The sequence below is a fragment of the Nothobranchius furzeri genome, chromosome 6 (assembly GCF_043380555.1).
Source record: "Nothobranchius furzeri strain GRZ-AD chromosome 6, NfurGRZ-RIMD1, whole genome shotgun sequence".
NCBI classification, from domain to species: domain Eukaryota; kingdom Metazoa; phylum Chordata; class Actinopteri; order Cyprinodontiformes; family Nothobranchiidae; genus Nothobranchius; species Nothobranchius furzeri.
The window spans coordinates 79,614,420-79,639,392 of NC_091746.1; the positions used below are offsets into that span (position 1 = coordinate 79,614,420).

Consider the following 24,973-nt stretch of genomic DNA (forward strand, 5'->3'; position numbering starts at 1 on the left):
AGGTTGCTACCTCCGTTAGCTTAGCTCTCACCTCCGTATTAGCTTTGGGTTAGCTTGTAGCTAGTTCGACCGGGTGTCAATTCAATTCAAATTCAAAAATACTTTATCAATCCCAGAGGGAAATTGATTGTCGTCAGTTGATCCCAGCCTTACAGCCCCACCCTCAGCTCCACCTCTCTTCCCTTTTTTGTGTAAATGTCTGGGCTTGACGGAACCAGTGACACGGTCAAAATGGCGGTTGTGGCCACCTCCCATTTATCTTCTAAAATGTGTTATTGGAGTCTATGGAAACCCATTGTCCATATATGTATGTCGATGATTTATACCTAACCCTAAACCTTACCCTCAAGCTTAAAAGAGGGGGTCCTAAATAGAATAAACACACACAAACACACATGTCAGTTGCTTCTCTCTCTTCTATTCACCCCACACATATTCCTTTTACACGTCTCGCAGTGTCCCAGAGCAGCAAAGGCCCTGTTGACTGATCCCCAGGCTGTGACCTTTAAGTCTTCCTGCTTCACTAAATAATGCAAAACATTCAGAGATTGAACCAACGCGTTCCACATGCGAAAAGCGCTAGACTCTGTCTCTTAGCAGACAAATGCATTTCCCTAAGACAGGGCACACTGAAACCCTGTGTACATACTCCAACGGCAGACGCATGAACGCAACACTCCTGAGCTAAGAGCTTTAAGGAGAGGTTGAACTGATAATAAAGATTTGAGAAAATGTCGAGGAGAACCTGTGCTACGTCTCGGGGACATAATATCTTCGGGAAGACTTGGCAGAGAAATTCATGAGACAAATATTTGCACCAAAAGATAAAAGTAAAGAGCCGGGGATTTGATTCCCACACCTCGCTGAGCACTGCTGGTTTGGTATTCATTTCCCAGCAGGATGAAGGCAGAATTTAGTAGACACATAGATTATTCATCTGCAGATCTAGTGTGAGCACTTAAAGCGTTATATCTCAACAACAGACCAGAATGCAAAAAGTGACAAGCTTGGTGACTGAAGGAGAGTGAGGGGTGTTTATGAAGCAACGGCTCTGTCCTAAAATATGACAACCAGAGAACGAAGGTTTTGTCCTCCTCCAACTGCAATCGATAAACACGAACGCTGTCTTTTCTTTCAGACTTGAAGAGGTCAGAGATGCGTTTGGAATTAATACATCTTGAAGGCCTGACGTGATCTCTTCATTTTTATTTTTATTTTTTTGGTCTTTCGTTTTAATCTGTGGATTAAAATGGGCAGGAAAAACAACATCCATCCGATTCCACGGTTGATGTGATCTGGGGATTCTTAAGTGAGTCTGAGTTATAGACCTTAAACATGGATGAATAAGTGATGGAAAATTGCTGAAAATGAAATGAAAAGCCCAGAGTCTAGCTCCCCCCATAACCCCCCACCCCCCGACTCTGCTCCCACTCGTTGTCTCTGCTTCGAACGCAGCAAACCGTTCTCGGTGAGTTACCATAGAGATGATTATTGCTGGCGGTGAATGAAAATGTTTGGCCCACCACCTTGGGGAATGCTCCAACGTGGCACATATGCACGGCAAAGGAGATTCATAAATAAACAGAAGTGCTCGAGAGTGTGGAGAGTTTTATTATTTTTTTCAGGGATCAAGAACTTCGACACCGTTGAGTCCGTCTCTGCATGAATTTAACATTTTATTAATATGGCTTTCGTTCTTAGAGGTGGGGAATACTATTGCTCCCTCCCTCTGGTATTCAAGTTACTTTTTTATTTTTTAACAAGAGTAAACAGATAAAGGGCTTGTCATCAATTTCAACCAAGCGCCCTTGGGTGAGACGACTTAACCTAGGCTGCTCCTCTGGAGCTGCTGAGTGGTCGGCAGTCGGCGACCGCGGCTGTTCTGAGGGGCTCCCAGGCGTGAATGTCTCCAACTGTACTGTGACTGTTAAGCAGGGCATGGCTGCAAAGAACAAGCATGCTTGGCTCCCTTTTTCTAAGGCAAATAGAACTGAAAAGAGAGAAAAACAAATTCTAAAGGTGTGTTGTTTTGAGCTACAGGAGGAGATGAAGGTTGGAACAAACACGGTCCATGTGAATATCAAGGAGATAGGGCAGAAAGAAAAGGTCACCATTGGCTGGTGTTTGACTCAAGTAATATTAAAACCTTGTTCAAATGTAAACAGTTTTCACAAAATATATTTTTCCCTTGTTTCTTTGTTACGTTCATACTGTGTTTGTTTTCTGATTTCGTTTTCTTTAGTACTTCGTTGTGCACTGTGTGATGAGTCTGATCTGCTGTCTTTGTCAGGGTAACTGCTAGATGTTTGTGGTGTCACTTCATTTTATCCGCGAGGAGCAGAGGACAATATCGCCCTCTGTTGCCCGCACCCTCTTTGCTGATCACAGTGTCCCATGAATGGTCCAACTTTTCACTTTTTATTTCTAAATAATGATCAGTCACTCTGAGTTTCACATGCAGCCTAAACGTGAGAATCGTCCTCTAACCACTACAGGGAGCTTAAGTCTCCTCCCTTTCCGGTCGGCTCACAGGTCCCCGGAAGAACGAAAAAATGAATGCAAGTCAACGGGGCTAAAAGCGTTATTTTCTAACCTGCTTTGCCTTACGCCCTGGATCGCACGTCTGCTGTACTGCAATTTAAATGAAAACTAAGGATGTGTGTTTTCGACCACACCAGTCACGTAATTTGAGATTTATTAGCTTGTAAAAGTTCGTAATTAGCACGACTACAAATTAGATATCGGCCTGTTGCATATATGATGTCACCACAGAATCTCCTCCCCCCCTAGCGTAGCTGCTACTTACCACATGGCCAGATTTATGGTGGTTCTTTCCTCCTGGAAGAAGGATTTGAAGTTTGCTGAACTTACAGCCATTTTTGCTCTGATTTTCTCCGTGTCTGCTTTGATGACGTAACTTTCATTTGTAGTCCTGGACTTGTATTCACACAAAACCTAAAATAACGTCTCCCCTCATTCAAAAATAAGCACGTTCTTGGAATCCAAATGTGTCTTTAAAACTCACGGACATCGGATGTGAAATCCATGGCACAGAACAAGCGGATTAGAAAATCACAAGTGCTTTGTCTCTTTTTTTATTTTTTTCATCAAATTAAGAGCAGCCACAGTCACAACGAAGTAAGTTTGAAATTTGCTTCCCAACTTTTAACTCAACTCCCCAGCTGGCTCCTGCCAGAGGCTTGTTTTTAAAAGAAAAACCAAGTCAAGCCGAATATTTTTTTCAAAAAGGAGAAAAAAATAATAAAAATCTAAAGAGCTGAGTGATCAGGATCTAGACCAAGAACATCTGTCTGTGTTCCTGGTACCAGGAAAAAGGAATTGGATAATTAGGCCTTGTGTTTATTTTCTTTTGGCTTTTTTAAAGAAACAATTTGTGTTGTTTTCCTGAAGCATTTTGTATTTTGGGGGAAGGCAAACAGGTGTCCTCTGAGAGAGATGCAATTATTCACCCAGCCCTGAAGTGGTAAAAGTTACACTGAGCTCTAGTTTGTGTATTCAGAGGTAAGTTATCACTGGGTTTGTGTATTTTTTAGTGTTGCACTTTATTTCTTTGTTCCACCTCCAGATCTACTCAGCTCTTTTGAAATGAATGACTTCCAATTGATTGAAATGGAGTTTTGAAGATTATTAACAATATTTATTTCACTTGATGCAAAGAGATTACGTCCAAGTAATCAGCAAGTCCAAGAGGACCAAGGTCAACGTTGATCTCAACCTTCTTTTTACGGTTAATCTCTGGAAATATCCATTGAAATGTTGAAAATTAATTAAATGATGCCCAGTTGTTGAAAAATATTGGCACCTTCATAACATATAACCATAAAAATTGGGTCTAAAATACATGAGAGCGGGTCCAAGTCTTTGAGCGACACTATATGAGACGTTTCCTTCTACAGGAGCCCGTGAGGACAAAATGCATTTGATGATTTGTAAAAAGCAGTTAAAAAACTTTCACCATTCATAAATGTTGTTTTACACATTTACCTCTTCACTCGTTGCCAGTGGTGAAAGGGAGTCTGATGTGCTTGCCACTTTGCTGGAGGTTGCCCTCCCAGGGATTTTTTTAGCCTAACGGCCAACTGTTGCTACGGTCTTACTCTAACACAAAAATACTGCTTGATTTAGGTATGTACTACCCCCTATCACCAGGGAAAATACACATTGTCAATTTGAAGCTCTCATTCATTTGTTATTTTAATACATTTATTGTGGTCTCTTGTGAGTCTTTGTGGGGGGGAAAGCTCTGCTGTGGGGGGTTGGGAAACAGTAGGCATGAGCAGAAGCACTTTTTGGAAATTCTCGCCTGATGTGAACAAAGGAGCAATGGGTAGCACACGAATTTCGTGAGCAATCCGCTTCGCAGCTGGTGTGTGCAGCGCCAGGTACCTCAGCTCAATTTTTTACCTCAGCATATCAGACAAGTGAGATATTCTGGCCACAGGGGAGCGATAGGGGCTGGGTGGCCTTTCATTAACCCTGTAAAGAGTCCCTTTAGCACATACTGGCTCAAGAAAATAATATATGAAAAAGTTGCAAATTGTCCCTTTAAGAAACAAAACTACAACTCTGAGTCAGACCAATAGGCACCCATGCAAAATACACGCTTGATTGTTGTTACGTCCCCGACAGGAGATGTTAAAATGTGAAGGAGGGGGTAACATAAGAAATACGACAGTGGAGTTAAATGGTTTTAATTGTTGAAAAAGGTTCTACAACAAGAGCAAACAGATGGCGAGCATTATAAAGAGAATGCAAAACAAAACAAAAAAACTCAAAAAGGTTAACATTACACCATTTACCAAATATAAAATCACCTGGTTAAAACTTATTAAAAGTTTCACCAAAACAGAAGGTGTTTCAAAATCTACAGAGTTGATAAAAGTTCTAAAACAATCAATTGACATAAAACACCTGGTTAAAACTTATGTTAAAAGTTCTACCAAACAGAAGGTGTTTAAAAAAATAACAGAGTCAATCAAATTGTCACCAAGTTAACCTTCAAAACGAACAACATTAAAAGATCCCTCTGGATCCTCTAAGAGCTTCACCATTTAAAAGCTCATAACTCTGAGCCAAAACCTTAAAGTTAACTCTTCTCAAACAAAGGGGTTGAACCCAAACTGAGGCCTGGAGGACAGCAGAGCCCCTGCACTGCTGCCTCTCAGACATAGACTGTACATACGCTCTCAGACTGCTGAAGGCACAGCCTTTTTATCCAGGTGTTGGGAATCAACAGGATTCAGCTCAGCTGTGCTCCTCAGCAGCCTGGAAGAGAGGAGGGGGAGGGGCGGTGTCAGGCTTGATCACCAGGGCTGGGTGATCTTGGCTCATGCATCCCACTGGCCAGGCTGGCAGTCATAACACTTTAGGTGTGTTCTTGCTGTGCATTATTTCTAATTCCATGTTGTCGTTCTTCTTTAAAACACAGAAACGGTTTTGTTACCTGTTTTTGACGCTACGTTTCGCCGACGGCTGCCGGCTTCTTCAGGCTGAAGCTGATGTCACTTCCTTCTCCGTTTATCTGCGGGCAGCAGAGGACGTTGTCACCCTCTACTGCCCGCTCTCCCCTCTCCGACAATGCAGTCCCATGCGTGGTCCAGCGTGTAAAATAAAAACAGAAGAAAAAGACCAAAAACAAGAAGACAAACACATACAACACGCTTTAAAGACCTGCAGATACCCGACATGGGCAATAAACAAAGGAAAACGACAAACAAAAACAGAAAGCAAAGAACAACCCAAAAAAAGCACCAGAAACCCAGAAAGACAAGAACCAAAACCAGTGATGACCCTACCATACATCAGAGGCATAACGGAAAAAATAAGAGCAACAATGAAAAAACACAACATAAACACACCAACAAAGCCATACACAACAGTTAGAAACAGACTAGTGCACCCAAAAGACAAAATATCAGCTGGACTTAAATGTGGAGTCGTTTACGAAATCCCATGCAAAATATGCAATAAAACACACATGAGAGAAACCGGACGCCAACTCAATACACGAACAATAGAACACAGAAAGGAGTGCGAGAAAGAGGCAAATCGAAAACACACAAGAGCAGCAAAAGAAGAAGCAGAAAGTACAATAAAGAAGTCAGCCGTAACAGATCATTGCTTAAGAGAAAACCATGTAATGGACTGGGACAACACACGGATCATAACCACCGAACAACAAAAATACAAAAGATGGATCAAAGAAGCAATCGAGATAAGGAGACGTGGATGTGGGACCATGAACAGGGACGACGGAGTTTACACGCTGGACCACGCATGGGACTGCATCGTCGGAGAGGGGAGAGCGGGCAGTAGAGGGCGACAACGTGCTCTGCTGCCTGCAGATAAACGGAGAAGGAAGTGACGCGCCACCATCAGCGTCAGCCTGAAGAAGCCGGCAGCCGGCGGCGAAACGTAGCGTCAAAAACAGGTAACAAAACCGTTTCTGTGTTTTAAAAAAGAATGACAACATGTCATAACATGTCATAACACTTGTCTAGGGCTACATCCCACAATGCATTGTAACGTTATGTCACAGTCTATTCTAGCTACTCTTACGCTATTACCCACGAAATTCCATGAAAGAACCATGCTGTGCAAAATTGTTGGACACAAATGAGTTTTAACTGTATATAAATTAGTGTTTTGTCCAGGTAGCCCCATTAAAGTAATGCATTAATTTGACTTGCTATTAGCTTGTGAAACCCATTAGAGCTAATATGTTTCTCCCAACTGAGGCTGTTTAAATAGCTAACCCTAACCGATATCTATACCCTTCCATTCTAATCTATCTGAAGTATCACATAAACACCATGGGGCACACGTTTTCAGTGGAACTGATTTACCAAACAATGAAAATGAGCAGTGAAACTTAATGATACATTTTTATTTGTATCATAAATCTCTAATATTGTGATAAACTTTGCCTCTCTTACGTGAATGTTTTTTAAAAATTCAAGAAAGTGTGCTTGCTGTGTTTGTAAAACACCCCAGCTGTTGTTCCATAGGAGTGTGTATTCCTGTACTCCTTAACGTGGTTACGGGTTTTCAAATGACCACAAAGAAATTCTCACCCTGTGAGTCGAAGACTGTTGAGACACCTGGACCTGTATATATTCTTACTTTTGTTATTGCAAAATAGTAAAAAGGTTTCCGAAGTGGTGAGGTCCGCTTGATCTAATGATTGAATAATTGGTTTCAAGAACTTGAAGAAATCAGTCAGTTTCGTCTCCGGCTTACTTCGGCAGCTTTGGTGTTTATAAGACTCCCAACGGATTTAAGTTCGACAAACATGTTCCCCCTTTTCTTCATTTTGCAGGCATCAAATGTGTAACCTTTAAATCACAAGAGATTCAGTCTTTTTTCCACAGTAGTGATATACCGGCGCTTTCTTCTCCTTGGATTTTTTTTTCCCTCCAGTCTAGCTATAAACCTGTCCATGGAGACTCACCACCATACCTGCACTGGCACTAAATTTAATAAAGCCACAACACAGAGAAAAGCTTAAACTGTGTTAAGTCTAACATTACTGGATCTGTTGTGTTCACCCGGGGTATGATGGATCGGCAGCGGGGGGAGGTACGCCGCAGCACTCTGCAATAAGAGACTAAATGAACTGCCTGAGGAGATCACCGCCTGTCTGATGAGACTCCAGGCTGTTAGCGAGCCATTATGCGGCAAAAATGCAGCATTCCTCAATCTCCTTCTTATCAGGGGTGCAGGTAGAGACCTACCTGTGTGCAGCAAGGAGCTCTGCGATCAATGCATCAATCTGAAGAAGCTTCAGCTTAAGACAGCTCTTACCAGTTAAAGTCTCCCCAGTAATCCCTCGGGTAAGAAAGAGATTAGAACATCTTTATTATCAGTGAGGCACTTTTTTCCCTCTTCTTTTTTTACGAGGGGTCAGCGGCTGAAATGCCCACGCTCACCTGTAACTGTCAGCCAAACAACAAAAGGTCAGTCAATAAACTCCTGGCACAGTCGAACAGGATTTCAACAGAGCTTCATTGGATTCTTTTGATGTTGCTTATATTCCATTCATCTTTTCAAAGCCTAAAGGATGAATGCACTCTCATATGTCTTGCCTTGTCCTATGTTATCATTGATGGGCTCCATTATAAGAAAAAATACCTCCAACTTGTAGCTGCAAACTGGAGTTTAAATGTTTCAGGATTAGATGAGTTTTCATTTTGTTGGTCATCTGAATGGATTTTTGGGTCCACTTTACCACTGAACAATGGAGATGGCTGCAGAGCAGCTTCTTATGCCATTTGAAGGAAATTTAACAAATCTTTCAATTATTTGAAGGTGCATGAAGTACGAATGACATCCTGTGGTCAAATGTGGATACTGCAGACCATGTGCCAAAACAAATGAGTCCTGCCTGAGCAGCTGTTGCCAGTTAGGGATCAGCACTCGAAGATTCAAGCTAAGACAAGTCATAAGTTCATGAGTAGATCAATACATGTCGCTGTAATGTCGAGTTGTTGGTCATTTTAAAAGTAGCTAAAGTTGTTTTTAGAGCTGACTGTTGTTTTCTTGTTCACTGTTAGCATTATTAGGTCAATGTTAGCCTCTTTCTTCACCTGATGTTAGAGAAAAACACAAAGATGCCATGGGCTTCTGTGCTTGTCACAGTTTTGCTGGTTTTTGCCAGCAGTGTTAAATTACAAATACCAGAACAGACTTGGCAACCCTGCGGGCTCAAATTGGCTCTGGAACCAGGAAACGTGGAGGTGGGACAGATTCCATTTTTATCCAAAGTCCTTGAGAAAATTGTGGCCATCCAAGTGTGTGAGCATTTAAACAGTAATGATCTGTTTGAGGAATTTTAGTCTGGTTTTAGATAGTATCAGCACTGAAACTGCGTTAGTGAAAGTTACAAATGATATTCTCATGGCCTCAGATAAGAATCTTGTGTCTGTTCTAGTCTTGTTAGATCTCAGTGCTGCTTTTGACACAGTAGATCACAATGTTCTTTTAGAAAGGCTCTAAGATGTTGTAGGGATGAAAGGAACAGCACTAGGCTGGTTTAAATCCTACCTGTCTGATAGGTATCATTTTGTGAATGTACATGACAAATCTTCTTCATACTCCAGGGTTACTTGTGGAGTACCACAGGGTTCAGTGCTTGGGCCAATTCTTTTTACTATATACATGTCCCCAATTAGTAAAATCATTAGACAGCATGGAATAAACTTCCACTGTTATGCTGACGATACTCCGTTATATCTATCCATTAACCCTGATTAACCCAATCGGTTAGTTAGATTACAGGCTTGTCTTGAAGACATAAAAAATTGGATGACTCAAAACTTTTTGCTTTTAAATCAAGACAAGACAGAAGTTCTCATCTTTGGACCTGAAATTCAGAAAAGGAAATTGCTTAGTCAGTCACCTGACCTGAATGGCATTAAATTAATCTCCGAGAACACAGTAAGGAACCTTGGTGTTATCTTTGACGAGGGCATGTCATTCAAATCCCACGTTAAACAGGTTTGTAGGATTTCCTTTTTCCACCTTTGGGATATTGCAAAAATTAGCAAGTGTTTTTCTCCCATGTTCAGACATAAAGGTGTCCATATGGGCTCTTGGCACCAGGATACCTTAGGCCGCAGCTTGATGATTGACTTTGTTGTTGTTTCATTTGACCTGCGGCCGCATGTCTTGGACACTCGGGTGAAGAGAGGCGCGGAGCTGTCAACTGACCACTACCTGGTGGTGAGTTGGCTCAGATGGTGGGGGAGGATGCCGGTCAGACCAGGCAGGCCCAAAGGTATCGCAAGGGTCTGCTGGGAGCGTCTAGCAGAGTCTCCTGTCAGAAGGAGCTTCAATTCCCACCTCCGACAGAACTTCCAAAATGTTCCGGGGGAGGTGGGGGACATTGAGTCTGAATGGACCCTGTTCCATGCCTCCATTGTTGAGGCGGCCGACCGGAGCTGTGGTCGCAGGATCATCGATGCCTGTCATGGTGGCAATCCCCGAACCCGCTGGTGGACACCGGTGGTTAGGGATGCTGTCAAGCTGAAGAAAGAGTCCTGTCAGGTCTTTTTGGCCTGTGGGACTCCAGAGACAGCTGACGGGTTCCGGCAGTCCAAGCGGAACGCAGCTCAGGTGGTCGCCAAGGCAAAAACCCAGGCATGGGAGGAGTTCGGTGAGACCATGGAGCAAGACTTCCGTATGGCTTCGAGGAGATTCTGGTCCACCATCTGGCGCCTCGGGAGGGAAAGCAGTGCGCTACCAACACTATCTTTAGTGGGAACGGTGTGCTGCTGACCTCTACTCAGGACATTGTGAATTGGTGGACAGAATACTTCGAAGACCTCCTCAATCCCACCGACACATCTTCCAGTGAGGATGCAGAGTCTGGGGACTTTGGGTTGGCCTCTCAAATCTCTGGTGCTGAGGTCACTGAGGTGGTTAAAAAGTTCCTCTGTGGCAAGGCTCCAGGGGTGGATGAGATCCGCCCAGAGTTCCTTAAGGCTCTGGATGTTGTGGGGTTGTGTTGGCTGACGTGGCTCTGCAATATTGAGTGGACATCGGGAGCAGTCCTACTGGACTGGCAGACTGGGGTGGTGGTCCCCTTATTTAAAAAGGGTGACTGCAGGGTTTGTTCCAAATACAGGGGGATCACACTTCTGAGCCTTCCTGGTAAGGTCTATTCAGGGGTTCTGGAGAGGAGGGTCTGTCGGATTGTTGAGCCTCAGATTCTGGAGGAGCAATGTGGTTTTCGTCCGGGCCGTGGAACATTGGACTAGCTCTACACCCTTAGGGGGATCCTGGAGGGTGCGTGGAAATTTGCCCAACCAGTCTACATGTGTTTTGTGGATTTGGAGAAGGTGTTTGACCACGTCCCTCGGGGGGGCCCTGTGGGGGGTACTCCGGGAGTATGGGGTACCAGGCCCTCTGATACGGGCTGTTAGGTCCCTGTATGACCGGTGTCAGAGCTTGGTCCGCATTGCCGGCAGTAAGTTGGGCTCGTTCCCAGTGAGAGTTGGAGCGGTTTGCAGCCGAGCGTGAAGCAGCTGGGATGAGAATCAGCTCCTCTAAATCTGAGACCATGGTCTTGATTTGGAAAAGGGTAGAATGCCTTCTCTGGGTCAGGGATGAGGTCCTGCCCCAAGTGGAGGAGTTTAAGTATCTCGGGGTCTTGTTCACGAGTGAGGGAAAACTGGAGTGTGAGATCGATAGGCGGATTGGTGCTGCATCTGCAGTGATGCGGGCGTTGTACCGGTCTGTTGTGGTGAAGAGAGAGCTGAGTCAGAAGGCAAAGCTTTCGATTTACCAGTCGATCTACGTTTCTACCCTCACCTATGGTCATGAGCTTTGGGTAGTGACCGAAAGAACGAGATCTACAAGCAGCCGAAATGAGTTTTCTCCGAAGAGTGGCTGGGCTCTCCCTTAGAGATAGGGTGAGAAGCTCGGTCATTTGAGAGGGGCTCGGAGTAGACCTGCTGCTTCTCCACATCGAGAGGAGCCAGTTGAGGTGGCTCGGGCATCTGGTCAGGATGACTTCTGGGCGCCTCCCTGGTGAGGTTTTCCGGGCACGACCAACCGGGAGGAGACCTAAAGGTAGACCCAGGACACGGTGGAGGGACCATGTCTCTCACCTGGCCAGGGAACGCCTTGGGATTCCCCCGAAGGACCTGGCCCAAGTGGCTGGGGAGAGGGAAGTCTGGGCCTCTTGCCTTCAGCTACTGCCCCCGCGACCCGACTCTGGACAAGCGGATGAAAATGGATGGATGGATGGATGGATGGATGGATGGATGGTGTTTTCTCCCCAGAAGAAGCTACAATAATGTTCTGCTGAGCTGTGGTAGCCTCATGGAGGGGGCCATCATCTTGAACACTGTTGCTAATCATTTAGTCATTCTCCCTCTCCTGATAATAGCTTTTTGCTTTCCTTGACATTGAATGTGCTACTACTAGTTTACCCGTTTAATTATAGATTCACTAGGATAAATATGATTAAGTTTATCTCTCACCAAGTAGAATATTTACTAAGAAATCACAATGTAACCATAGACACATTGTGTGTGTGTGTGTGTGTGTGTGTGTGTGTGTGTGTGTGTGTGTGTGTGTGTGTGTGTGTGTGTGTGTGTGTGTGTGTGTGTGTGTGTGTGCGCGCGCGTGTGCGTGCGCGCTCTGTCTTCTTGATCCCCAATGAGTCGTGGTTGATGGCTGCTTATACTGAGCTAGGATCCTTTGGAGGTCCTCTGGAGGTTTCTTCCTGTTAAAAGGGAGTGTTCCTCTCCACTGTCACTAAATGCTTGCTTAGTATGAGGATTGCTGTTAAGTCACTGACACTAGTCAATGCAATTTACTGGGTTCCTTATATAGGAAAACTTTTTTCTGATTGGCTTAATGAATTGACCTGTATTGGAATGTTTATTATGTGACGTGCCATGAGACGACTCTTGTCGTGATTTGGCGCTATATAAATGAACTTGAAATGAATTTAATTTAATTGATTGTAAACAAAAACTATGTCCCTCTTCTGCCTTTTTAAAAGGAGAAAAACTGGCAACCCCCAGCCAGCTGAGAAGGAAATGTGTTTCAATGAAACCGTCCTTCCAGCATGACTGAAACATCAGACTATTTTGTTTTCTTAGTTATTACATCTTTAAGAAAATAACACAAACCTTTCAGTTCAATACTATTTCTTGCCTGTTTTAATGCTACCAAACATTCCTCCACAATTTCAATCCATTTCTTTTCAGGAGTAGATGCTTTGCCCACCCAAATAAAGTGCCAGAACACGGACTGGTCTGACATGGCAACCCAACGTGTGAACTCAGATTGCATGGTCATTAAATGTCCACCAATAGAGATGATTATAAACTCAGTTTTGTCCACAAAGTCTTCTTTTTGCTTTGAGTTTAAATCAATGCAGCTTTCACAAAGAAACTTGTAAAATGTGTCTAATGCTTTTCTCTCATTTACCAATGCTTAATCGTGAGTTATAAGCCATTAATAAGCCATTAGAGGGGGTAATTAACCTGGCATTTCCAATGGTTCATTGGTCTGTGCTTTATCTAGAAAATATAAAGGAATTAGGAGAACAAGCAATAAAAGAAACACCAATATGAAAATCCAAAGTAGATTCTGGACTGTGTATCAGCATTGATCTCCTATTTTTATAGCATTTTAAACAAAATGAGGCAGAATCTCCTGACTTGCAAATTGTGAATTTCATGCGTTAGCCATCAACCCCATTTTTCCATCCCAACATAAGCGCAGAGAGCATGCAGGGGCAGAGGCACCGTTCAGATGTAGATGTTAATTTTGTCAGTCCGACCCATTAATTACGTTATTTGTCTAAGATTTGTGCCAGTTGGCATCAACGGGTGCATCTTCAAACATCAGAGGCTTGACTGTGCTGTGTATTGGCACGTATTTGGCACAAGTTGTGGTTCTTATGATGTAGAAGGTTTTGAATCCCATTTTTTACTCTCAGATCTTATCCTCTTTTGGGTCTGTCTGTACCAGTTATTGCTCTAATCATTGAAGGATGCTAGGTTTTGAAGTATCTTTCTGGAGTTTTCTCCTTTCAGAAATTATGTATGATTTGTCAGAAATCCGTAAAAGTGATTTTCTTATCATGTACTGTGATATAATGTGAGCAATACGTCTTTTTTTTTTTTGCTAAGCACGCCCCTGCCCCGCAGAGCTCCGTGCAATAGGAAACTGAGCGCCGACCAGAACTAACCAATGGCATTAGACTACCGCTTAGATGCTTCAAATTTAAGGAATACCTCGGCTGATGCAGAGTTGATGAACTTTTCACGGACAAGTAAGTCTCTAAAATATAAATGTATGAGAACACAACATGACATGAGAATAATACTCGTAAAACAGCGTGTTTTAGCTCCGTTTGTCGGCTACAGAAGCACATTTATAAACAGAAACGTGAAGTCGCCATCTTAAAAAAAACGGAAGGAGTGTGACATGCCACTAGATGGTCCCATTGGATAAGGCAAATACTCTGGAAAGAAGCTTTAAATTGAGAAGAAAAAAAATCACTTTGAGAATATTTTATGATGTTGCAGCAACAAGTGACGTCAGGCATCACTACAGCTAGAATTCATTTGCAAAGAAAAACAATGCTTGTTTATCTAGAGTTAAATAAAATATAGAACATAATTGATAATATCATGATGTAATGAGTTTTTATTTATTTATTTATTTATTTATTTATTTTTCACAAAATGAACCACATTCAACTCTTAAAGCCGTGCCAAAAAATGAAACGTACCATCTAGGGATGCACAATATATTGGCATCAGTATCAGCCGATGTTAGTCATTTTTTAACATATCAGTATCTGTCTGTTAAGTAAAACTGGGCCGATACTAGCAACCGATATTTTTTCCATTGTGTTTCCATTTGTGTATCTGTTTCAGAGGGTAAGGGGTGTGATGATGCGTAATTGTTTAGTCATGTGACAGTGTATATAATAACACACACACACACACACACGAGGACATTCCTCCAGTTTAAGACACATTGTCTTGTTTTTTTTTATGAATCAGACAGAATGAAGAACACCCCTATCCTTTAGCAGAGGAAACCAATAAACAGCTGATTACAAGAAGAACAGAGCAGAATGGAGCTCTGTTCTGAGATCCCTGTGCATCTGCTTCTCTGTCCTCATTTCTACCCTCAATTCCCAAAGCAATCTCAAGTCAGTGGTTCTATTAAAACAATATCGCCTCATGCAAATTGATACTGTCAAGCCCCATGGTTTCATTTCTTGTCCTTACACTGCTTTGCAATGTTTTAATGGAGACTATGTGCCAGCATCGGACTGGATCGATGGTGTCAATAAAACAATTTGACAACGATCGCTCTCACTTTCAGGCTAAAAGGATCCATGTGTGGCGTTGAATGGATGAGCGCTTCAGTTAGGGATGCTGCTGGCTTTCTGACTTGTATTCCTTCCAAACTGGTATTTGGGTTCAGACTGAAGTGTTGCGCTGACAGGCGGCAGTTCGACCCACAGTAACACTTCAATGTTAATGGCCCACAAAACACAGCAGGTTGGTGTCTGCTCGTCCCTGAGCACAGTGTGAACTATTTAGAAACGGAGGGAACACAAAATCTGTCTCACCTCTTAACACAAGATTTATTTTTATTGGTTTCATTAGCAACTCTTCAATTAAATAGATAATTTGCATGCTGAGCACCTTGGCGCTGTTTAACCTGTGCTCAGATATTCATCATAAGGTGTTGCAGCGTGTGCAAGGCCGCTGTTGAGTTCATTAAGGTCAACGTCTGTTTCAAGGAGTTTTTTTAATGTGTTCAACTCTTGAAATTGATTTAGCTGAGGTTTGCACTTGCTTAACGAGCCTGTTGCTGCAGAGTGCTGCACATCCTTTCAAGGTTTTGTGAATAAAGTTAAAGGCTTGATTGATAACACGTGCTATTGGGTTGATCTGGATTGGTTTACACGTTTTCTCTTAAACTGAACAAACCGTAATTTCCGGACTATAGAGCGCGCCTCCATATAAGTCGCACCAACAACAAAAAAAAAGGTTTTCTACACACGCCGCACTCAAATACAAGCCGAGGCGCAGCAGCCACATGCAGGTCTCCGGCGCACAGCGCATGTATGGCCATGACATAAGATAATTAGACAGAAAGACGCTACATTGAGGTTTTTCGTTGTTGTTTTCATTCAACAAAATGAATTTAAACACGGGTGAACGTGCCTGCAAGTTTAGAAAAGAAAACAGCACTGATAGCATTCATATTTCTGGATGGTTATAAAATAAAAACAGAACTGACACGTTATTACCGGTAATTTACGTGCATGTTTAGAAGAAAAGAACAGCGCTGACACAGCATTAATAAGCCCTGGATGATTAGAAAATAAAAGCTGCACACAAAACTTGCCTGGTTAGTAAATAACACACACTTGCCTACCAGAAGAAGTCATTCGCTCGCATCTTCCTCTTGTGCACTAAAGCCATTAAAGTCCTCTTCTTCAGAGTCGGAGTTGAACAGCCGCAGAAGAGCTTCGTCACATACCTTTTCTGTGGCGATGTCAGTGTCGCTGTCCGTGTTGCTGTCATCCTCCCCGGGTGAAGCTGGCTTGAATGAGTTCTTCCCGCTGCCGTCTCCAGCGCCGAACCATGGATTCATTCATGCCAAGCTTACATGCGGCAGCACTGTTTCCCTCCTTTACTGGCAGATCGATGGCCTTCAACTTAAATGCGGCATCATATGAACTCATACATGTAGTTACCATGATGAGGGGGTATGGATTTGAAAAAAATTCTTCGGCGTGCCGGCTGCTTGCATGCGCTAAATTAGCACTTTCTTCGATTTCCACTTTTGACTTCCACCTGTTTCACTTTCTGCTAAAGCGCCCCCTAGTGGCAGGTGAAGGAAAATCTTCAGTGAAGCCACACCTCATTATTAGCCCCATGGTTCAAAGCGTGGGAAAAAAGTAGCGGCTTATAGTCTGGAAATTACGGTATATGAATTGATAGAAAGCTAGGCTGTGAAGGGATTATTGAAGAATTGCAACACTTGCTGTACCTGTGAAGAATAACTGTTTTCACTTCACTGTTCCTGTTGTCTTTTGTCTATGTAATTTGAATTAAATCAAGTAAATTAAAAACATGTAAGGCACATTTGTGCACTGCAAAAAGTTTTAAAAAGCCCAAGTTTAAGACATTTGATCTTCTTTCTAGTCTAAAATTCAAAATAAAGTGAATATTCTTAAATCTGAATGGCCTGTATTTGATATAGCGCCTTCTAGAGTCCTGGAACCCCTCAAGGCGCTTTACAACACAATCAGTCATTCACCCATTCACACACACATTCACACACTGGTGGGGATGAGCTACGATGTAGCCACAGCTGCCCTGAGGCGCACTGACAGAGGCGAGGCTGCCGAGCACTGGCGCCACCGGTCCCTCCGACCACCACCAGCAGGCAACGTGGGTTAAGTGTCTTGCCCAAGGACACAACGACAGCGACAGACTGAGCGGGGCTCGAACCTGCAACCTTCCGATTACGGGGCGAGCACTTAACTCCTGTGCCACCGTCGCTGTTCTTAAATCTGATTCAAATGTTCCTGTTTTGAGTAAAACTATCTGCCAGTAGGTAAGCAAGTGTTGGGCTAGAAATCATAAAATTAGCTAACATTAGATTATTTTGCTAGTTTTAAGTATTCACATGCCACCAAAATACAAATAAGTGAATTACATAAAATCTTTATCATTTGATGACTCAAAAATGACAATATGGTGCAAAAGTCCATTTATTTCATAAAGTCAACTTAAATGGTGAAACTAAAACATGAGATAGACTCATTAAGTGTAAAGCATCTTTCATCAAGCCTCCTTTTTGTTATAGTTGTGGTGATTATGTCTTACAGCTTATGAAAACCTCAGACAATTAGAATACTGTAAACAGGTTCAATGTTCTAGACTCAGCTAATAAACCCAAAAAAACTTGAAAAGGTTCCTGAGCCTTTAGATCGGGGTATTCAATTCTGGGTCTGGAGGACCAAAATCCAGCAGGATTTAGTTTTAACGCCGTTTCACCAGACCTGATTTTAATCAGCAGGTGATCAACAGGCTTCTGCAGAGCCGGATGAGCTGCTGCACAGGTGATTCAGCCACTGAATTGAGTGTGTTGGAGCAGAGAAACCTCTAAAGCGTGCTGGATACTGGCCTCCAGGCACAGAATTGAATACCCCTGCTTTAGATGGTCTCTCAGTCTAAACGTGAATTATTGAAATAAATGAATTTTGCAGCATGCTCTCATTTTTGGAGTTCCCCGTGTACTTTAAATACAACCATACCATAATATACCAATTAATTTCAAACAGCGCATTTCAACACGGCGTGAGAGCTGACCTTACAGAAGGTCATAATGGTGGCGCAGTGGTTAACACTGTTGCCTCGCAGCACGAAGGCTGCAGGTTTGAAACTCGGCTGCGGCCTTTCTGCGTGGAGTTGCGTGTTCTCCCCATGCATGCGTGCGTGGGTTTCCTCCGGGTACTCTGGTTTCCTCCACAGATCACAACATGCCCTATAGGTTATGAATTGTAAGTCGCGTTGGATAAAAGTGTCTGCTAAATGAATAAACATGAACATAATAAAACAGAATACTGCATAAATAATGTACTGCTTCTGTTGACATCACACTGTAATATAAAATATTCATGTTCAATAGAAAAAATCTCTGCAGACCATTGCATACAAAAATGTAGCAAACTGATTTTTAAAGGGAGTTTTCATTGTTGGAGTGCAGCCCAGTACCAAACATTTAGACTGCTGCAGATCCTTGGTCCAGTGCTTCGGAAACCCTGTTGTTGATGGATCCTAACCACTTATCCTTCTGTTGGCTGCAAAAGAATATCAGAGGCTCAAATTATGAGTTGTTTTGTTTCACATTATAATGTCAAATTCACCTGCTGTTAAAAAAAAGGTAGGAGATGGATATTACGTCTGAACTAAGTCACTTACCCACATCCAACACAAAACTCCTTATGCTGCTTTTGCAGGCTGCAGGACCAACAGATGATGGCACTTACTGATGTTAGACTACTTTACTTATTAGTGTACCATCAGGAATACTGATTGTCTTTAAACTGTGTGTTCATTAAAACCTGTCTCATTATTTTCCTCATTACAACATCAAGTTGGTTGGAAAATCCCTTCATTTTATTATTTGAACTCTACACATCACCTGAAATGCACGATCGTGCTTTAAATATAAAGAATAGCTTTTGCTACATGTAGTCTATGCAGTGTAACACGTTTGCATTGGAGTAGTAATAGAAAAAAGTCGGCCACTGGATGTGATTTTGCACTCATTACAAACTACCCTCGTTGTGACAGTAAGAACCACCTCCAGAGCCGACTTAGCATACAAATTGCTGCCCATTTCAAAGGCATGGCTCGAATCTGGACTGCTGCAGCAGGCTGGATTGGCTGCTTCTGTCAATGTTTGTAACAGCTGACCTTTTTTCACTTTACACCATCGTGACTCTCTCTTCTGTGTCCATGGCAACCATAGAAACTACATCCAGCAGCAGGGTAAGTTACCCATGAGGTTTGCTTTCTAGGTGCCTGGGTGATCGACCTCTTCACCAAACCAGAACCGGATCAATGCAGGGAGACAACAATCGACCCATGTTATTTCCAACGGTCATTGCAACTTGCTTTAATTTGTTGAGTTGGATGTCAAAAGACAAAAGCAAGCGTTGAAGCTTGAGTGACAGTAGCTGTTAGATATGTAAATTGTATTTGTGATGATTAATCAGCGACATGAAAAGCAGAACTTTGGTTTTTATTTTGAGTCAAAACAAAAAAGTGAACCCAGCGTGACAACTTCAGAGCCTATAAACTAATAATCTCTCTGTTCCAGTCAGTCACTATGTCAGTTCACTAATGCAGATTAAAAAGTAATTGTTAACAGTGTGTACACAGAATAATCGGCCTTGGCTGACAGCTGCAGAGAAGATAAAGAATAATAATATAAAAGACTGCAGAGATGTCCAGTGCAGAGCATTAAGTGCTTCATTACACTCTTTTGTTCCTTGTGTGTTAATTTAAACAGGTCGTGTGAGGGCAGATCCAGCTGTTACCTTATCTGCTGCTTTCCTTTTCCTTCCACTCGAGCTAATTTCACCCTGTGTACAGTAATAAAGTGGGAATTTAGGTCCTGTTGAACTAGGGTCATCCTGGTGAAAGGTTACCCTGAAACATCGCCTAGAGAGATCACAGCTGTCTCCACGGAGATAAAGGTGCAAAACTGCACCGGAGGAACTAAGACAACCAAAGATAAACAAAGCAAAGAAGCCCAACTAAATCAAACGCTCCCAAACACATTCTGCATGTTTTGATTAAGCAATTATGTTTGAAAATGACAAGCAGGCCCCAGTTGCTTCTGATTTTTTTCACAAAATCACAGAAAGGGGCGTCGCCGCTGAAGCTCAGACAGCGACATATTAAACTGCTCAAAGGACGTTTGAATATGAGCAGTGAAATGTACAGAAAAGACATCAATTAGCAGTTGTGCTGCAGACTGTGAACATTTGATGACATTTGAAGAGCAGCTCTTTTCACAGGTGACTGAGGATGTCGGCGTACGACTTGTCAGAGTGAACAAGCTGTGAACAATTATATAAAAAGGGATCCCTGCAGGACAGAGCCCCTGGCTGATGACACATTTCAGAGTTTAGTGAAGCTAACGCCATGGCTGTTAGCAGATGAGCGCTGTGCTTCAGCAACACATCAGTGAGGATGGCTCCCTTCACTCGGCTCTTTCACTAAAGATCAGTTTAAGGATGGTTTGATGTCGGTCTGTTGTTAAACCTTTTGTAACTAGAACTTGAAACGTTCAGTTCGTAAACATTTGTTTTCAGAAGCTTCGGGCTTCCTGCACAGAGAAAGCTGGAGCGGAGTCTGAATTGTTCCCAGCGTGGCTGGACTCTGTTAGGCTGATGGATTGGGAAGAGGAGGGTCTAATCATCTCTGCATTTTGCAGATGATGTTCTGTTGGTGTCTTCACTGGAACAGTTCACAGCTGATTGTGAAGCAGCCCCTTCAAGGCCGATGCCAAACTGGAGGAATTCAGGTATCTTGGTGTCAGAAGTGATAGATTACAGCTCCAAGTGACAATATGATCCAACCATCTCTGATAAGATCTTGACTCTTGATTGAAAGGACAACTTTTACTCAAGCGCGATTAGTTAACTCTGTTGGGATTCATTTTTCTCAATATTTTCATGTGTGATAATGCCTAGCATGGGCAAGCACCATCAAACATTAGTGATCTTCTCAGTCCCTACACCTCCAGCAGGTCCCTGAGGTCCAGTGATCGAAGCCTACTGGTTGTGCAGCGCACCAGACTAAAGACCAAAGGTGACCCCAGACTCTGGAACTCTCTCCCCCTGAGATCAGTGGGCTCGGTGGTCTCCTTTAAAAAGAAGCTGAAAACTCACCTGTTCGGGCTGGCTTTTGTGTGGCCTTCATCACTACCCTCTCCATTCTGCTCTTTCTACCAACTTCTCCTTTCCCAGGATCCACTGATTTCCCTTTCCTTACATTTTTTGATCACAACTATTTTTGAATCATTCAAAATAAATAAATAAATAAATAAATCGTTTTTATATTTTAGTTTTTATTCTTGTGAAGCGCCTCATGATTTTTATCCTGAGGCGCTTTGTAAAAGAAACATTGTTTATTGTCTCTTTTATTATCATCAGTGCTATTGTCTTTTACCTTATTACTTATGCGATATAAAAACCTCTGCCTTAGGAATAAGGGAAGGAGCAAAGTCATATTGGGGTGCTCAGAGTAGAGCTGGAGTTAACGAGGTGGTTTGGGAATCAGGAATAGGACACTTCCCGCTAGGAGATCCAGACGACTCTGAACCTGCTGGAGATACATACACCGACCAGGCAAAGAAAGTCGACACCTGGATTTAATAAGCAAATAGAGATGCAGTTACAAGCCTCCTATTGGATAATTACTGCATGGGCGATTGTCTTTCAGCTGCAACAATTTATGAGTAAACTAGTTAAGACCAAAATTGGGTTAGGAACTGTACAACGCATTATTCAAAACTGGTCTGATGAGTCCAGATGGACCCTGTTCCAGAGTGATGGTGCATCAGGGTAAGAAGAGAGGCAGATGAAGTGACTACTGTACAAGCCTGTGGGGGCAGTACTATGATCTGGGGTTGCTGCAGTTGGTCAGGTCTAGGTTCAGCAACAGGATGTGCTCCAAGAATGAGGTCAGCTGACTACCTGAATATCCTGAATGAGCAGGTTATTCCATCTTCCCTGATGGCACGGGCATATTTCAAGATGACAATTGGGCTCAAATAGTGAAAGAGTGGTTCAGGGAGCATGAGACGTCATTTTCACACGATTGGCCACCACAGAGTCCAGACCTTAACCCCATTAAGAATCTTTGGGATGCGACGGAGAAGATCTTGTGCTGCGGTTAGACTCTACCATCATCAATGCAAGATCTTGGTGAGAAATGAATGCAACACTGGATGGAAATAAATCTGATGACACTGCACAAGCGTATAGAAACAACACCACAGCAAATGTGTGTTGTGATCAAAGTGATTAATCGCTAATTAAAAGCGGTCCAACATAATATTAAGAATGTGTGACCTTTTTTGGAGAGTGATTTATTTCTTTGGCCAGTGTATGCACCCTCTGGCCTGGAAACGCTGTGTGATCCTTGCTGGAGAAAGGGATGTCTGAGCTTCAACCCTGGATTAGTTACCTGTACCCCCACAACCAGATCTAAAATAAACAACGAAATATCAACGAGACAATCACCAAGTCTTTTAGGCATGTCTGCTCTGGACAAAAGCAGGACTACACCAAAATGCGATTTTTCTGCTTACAGGAAGAAAATATGTGGGTGGCTTCGACAATAAAACACAGAGAAAAGCCATCTTCATCCTGAGTGCTCAGCTAATTCATTCACACACACACAAGGTGCTGGGATGATTCGACACCTTTTGTATTCTCATCTGTGCAAAACCTTCACACCAAAAAGATGAAATAACAATCTGAAGATAGCCGAGCTCGTTGTGTGAAAGTACAGACAACACAGCTGGAAAATGATATATGAGAAGTGTTTCTTATTCAAGTGGACAGCCAGTAAAATGGGTGATGAAACACATCTTACAGCATTACAGAATGAAACTTTGGCATCCAACTTTCAGCTGGTGCCCACGTGGGAAGGAAAAGGAAAACCGCTCTTAGAACGAGTACAACCGAGATCGTATCGGTACCTTTAAGACACTAACGTTTTATTCTTTAATCATGTGCAAGGTACAAGTCGACGGCAGAAATTACAATAGAAATACTGGGTGTGCGCTTTGTCGATGAAATAACCAGAGTTTAATGATTCTGTAGGACGTGTCCACCTTCGGTTTCGGGAGGCCGGTCGTCTTCGAGCACACTTTACAACATCTTCCTCTTCTCAAACTCCTGCAATAACAGACAACAAAGAGAAAGAAAAGGCACAGCGAGAGATGAAGTGAGACAGACGTGAATGATTTATTCATGTAGAATTCACACAGACGTGTTTTGATCCCGTGTATCAGATCTGCTATCGGGGGGTGAGGGAGTTTGTTGAGCAGCTCTGGAGCTTTCTGGCTCTGGGGAGTGTAAATCATGTGGCACATACTTATCAGCGAGCTCCAACATTAAAACAACTCACTTCCTGTGATCGATGGGGGTGATGCATCTGTGAAGAAATGTGTATTCTGATTTATGTGAGGTTATGGGTGCTGCATTTATCTGCACACTCCGAACATGTGACTATAAATGAGAAGGCATTATGCTCGCCATTAAAAAGGATGTTGCTATTTACATATTCAATTTGCAGAATATCACACAAATCGCAGGATGATAGAATACGTCGTTCCCTGAGTTTTCCATTCCGTGGGGGAGAGTAACTTAATGCAAATGTCATTTATCAGGTCTAGAGAACACACAAGCACACGCCGGCCTGTTCCTCTGCGGGTTGTGTATACGTGATGCTCCACTGCCACCTGGAGGAGGAAAACGGTCGGATGAATCTGAAGAGCTTTGTGATGCAGCCTCATCCTCTCATCCTGACTTTCTTCAAGGGCAATGGTAATTTGGATACATTTACAGTAAGTCTGCGGCGTTTAGGCCCGCCCAACTAGAGTTCTGCTTTGACTTGAGTTATAAAGAGGACGGATCGGAGTTTAGGGAGGAAGCTGTAAATTCGGACAAACAAAGAAAGGTTAATGGGATGGAAAGAGTGGCGAGAGGAAAAAAAAGAGAAGGCATTGTTTGGGAACAGGAGCAGGCACTAACTCACGACACACAGCAGGAGGAGTCGCTGTGAGGTAAGACAGCAGGATGGAGATGGACGGCGGAAGAAAATTTGTTTTTGTCAGTCAGATGCTTGACAAGTGGCGAGGATGAGAAGTAAAATAAATAAAGTAGAGGTTGCCACTCAAAAGCGACAAGTGTGGAGGGAAAAAAAGCCTCTGGATGGAGGAGAGTAGAGAAGGCAACATGAAAGAAAAGCAAGACACTTACAAGCTAGCAATGACAACGGCTTTGACACACCTGGGCTCAGGTATACGAGGCTGGCAGGCGTCGTAAACATGGTCTGTGAACCTCCTTGGACTTAGGGATTTATTACACAAACACAACCTAAAGGTTTTGTCTGCACTCAGTCTGGGTAAAATGGAATTAAAGCCACTTTTCACTGAATGTTTCCACAAATTGATCTGGTTGAAATGACCTGAATGACAAGGTTCCCTAAAGGCACCATATGTAAGAATTTGACTGTGAGATAATCACACATCAGTCTCAGTCATGTTGGAAGGATGTTGCATTCAAACAGATTTCCTCCTTGACCGGCTTGGGTTGGTTGTCATTTTTCTCCTTTCAAAATGGATAAAGAGGTATGTTGTCATTGTTTACATTGCGGGGTTGTCAAGTCTGCACTGAGCTAATGCTGCTGCATCTGCATTTGTAAAACACTGCAGCGTTTTGTAAAGAACCTAATCCAGTAACAGGAGCAGCCCACAAGTTATTTATTGTACTCCTAACAAGCCACGGCATCTTTTTGTGTTAGGGCCATGATATACTTGCTGTTTGACAGCGCAAAAGTGTGTTTTAAATGGCTGCCACGCGTTACTTCCGTTGATTTGAAGAGTAATTTGTGCGCTTCCCTTGAAATGACCGTGACGCGTCTGAACGCTGCAATATACGAATAACCAGTAGGTGAAGTCCACAAAATGAGTGAGACACACTCAACACGGTGACTCCGTCTCTGATTTAGAGGTCTTTCATACCATCTTCGACACCGCTGCTCTTTTTCTGTCATGAACTCAAAATCAACCAGTTACTGAGCTCTTCTATTGATGCCATGTTGGTTTTGTACCCACAACCACAATGCTGTCCGGTTTGAGTACT

At 42.9% G+C, this 24,973-nt stretch overlaps 1 protein-coding gene across 1 annotated transcript in view; it reads right to left on the reverse strand.

The window, feature by feature from the left end:
* Window positions 1-22,508: 22,508 nt before the first annotated feature.
* Window positions 22,509-24,973, reverse strand: part of suclg1 (succinate-CoA ligase GDP/ADP-forming subunit alph) — a 33,280-nt gene continuing 30,815 nt past the window's right edge. The window contains exon 9 of the mRNA XM_015943647.3: window positions 22,509-23,002. Within this exon, the coding sequence (XP_015799133.1) occupies window positions 22,976-23,002 (27 nt within the window). The 3' untranslated portion in view covers window positions 22,509-22,975. The remainder of the gene's footprint in view (window positions 23,003-24,973) is intronic.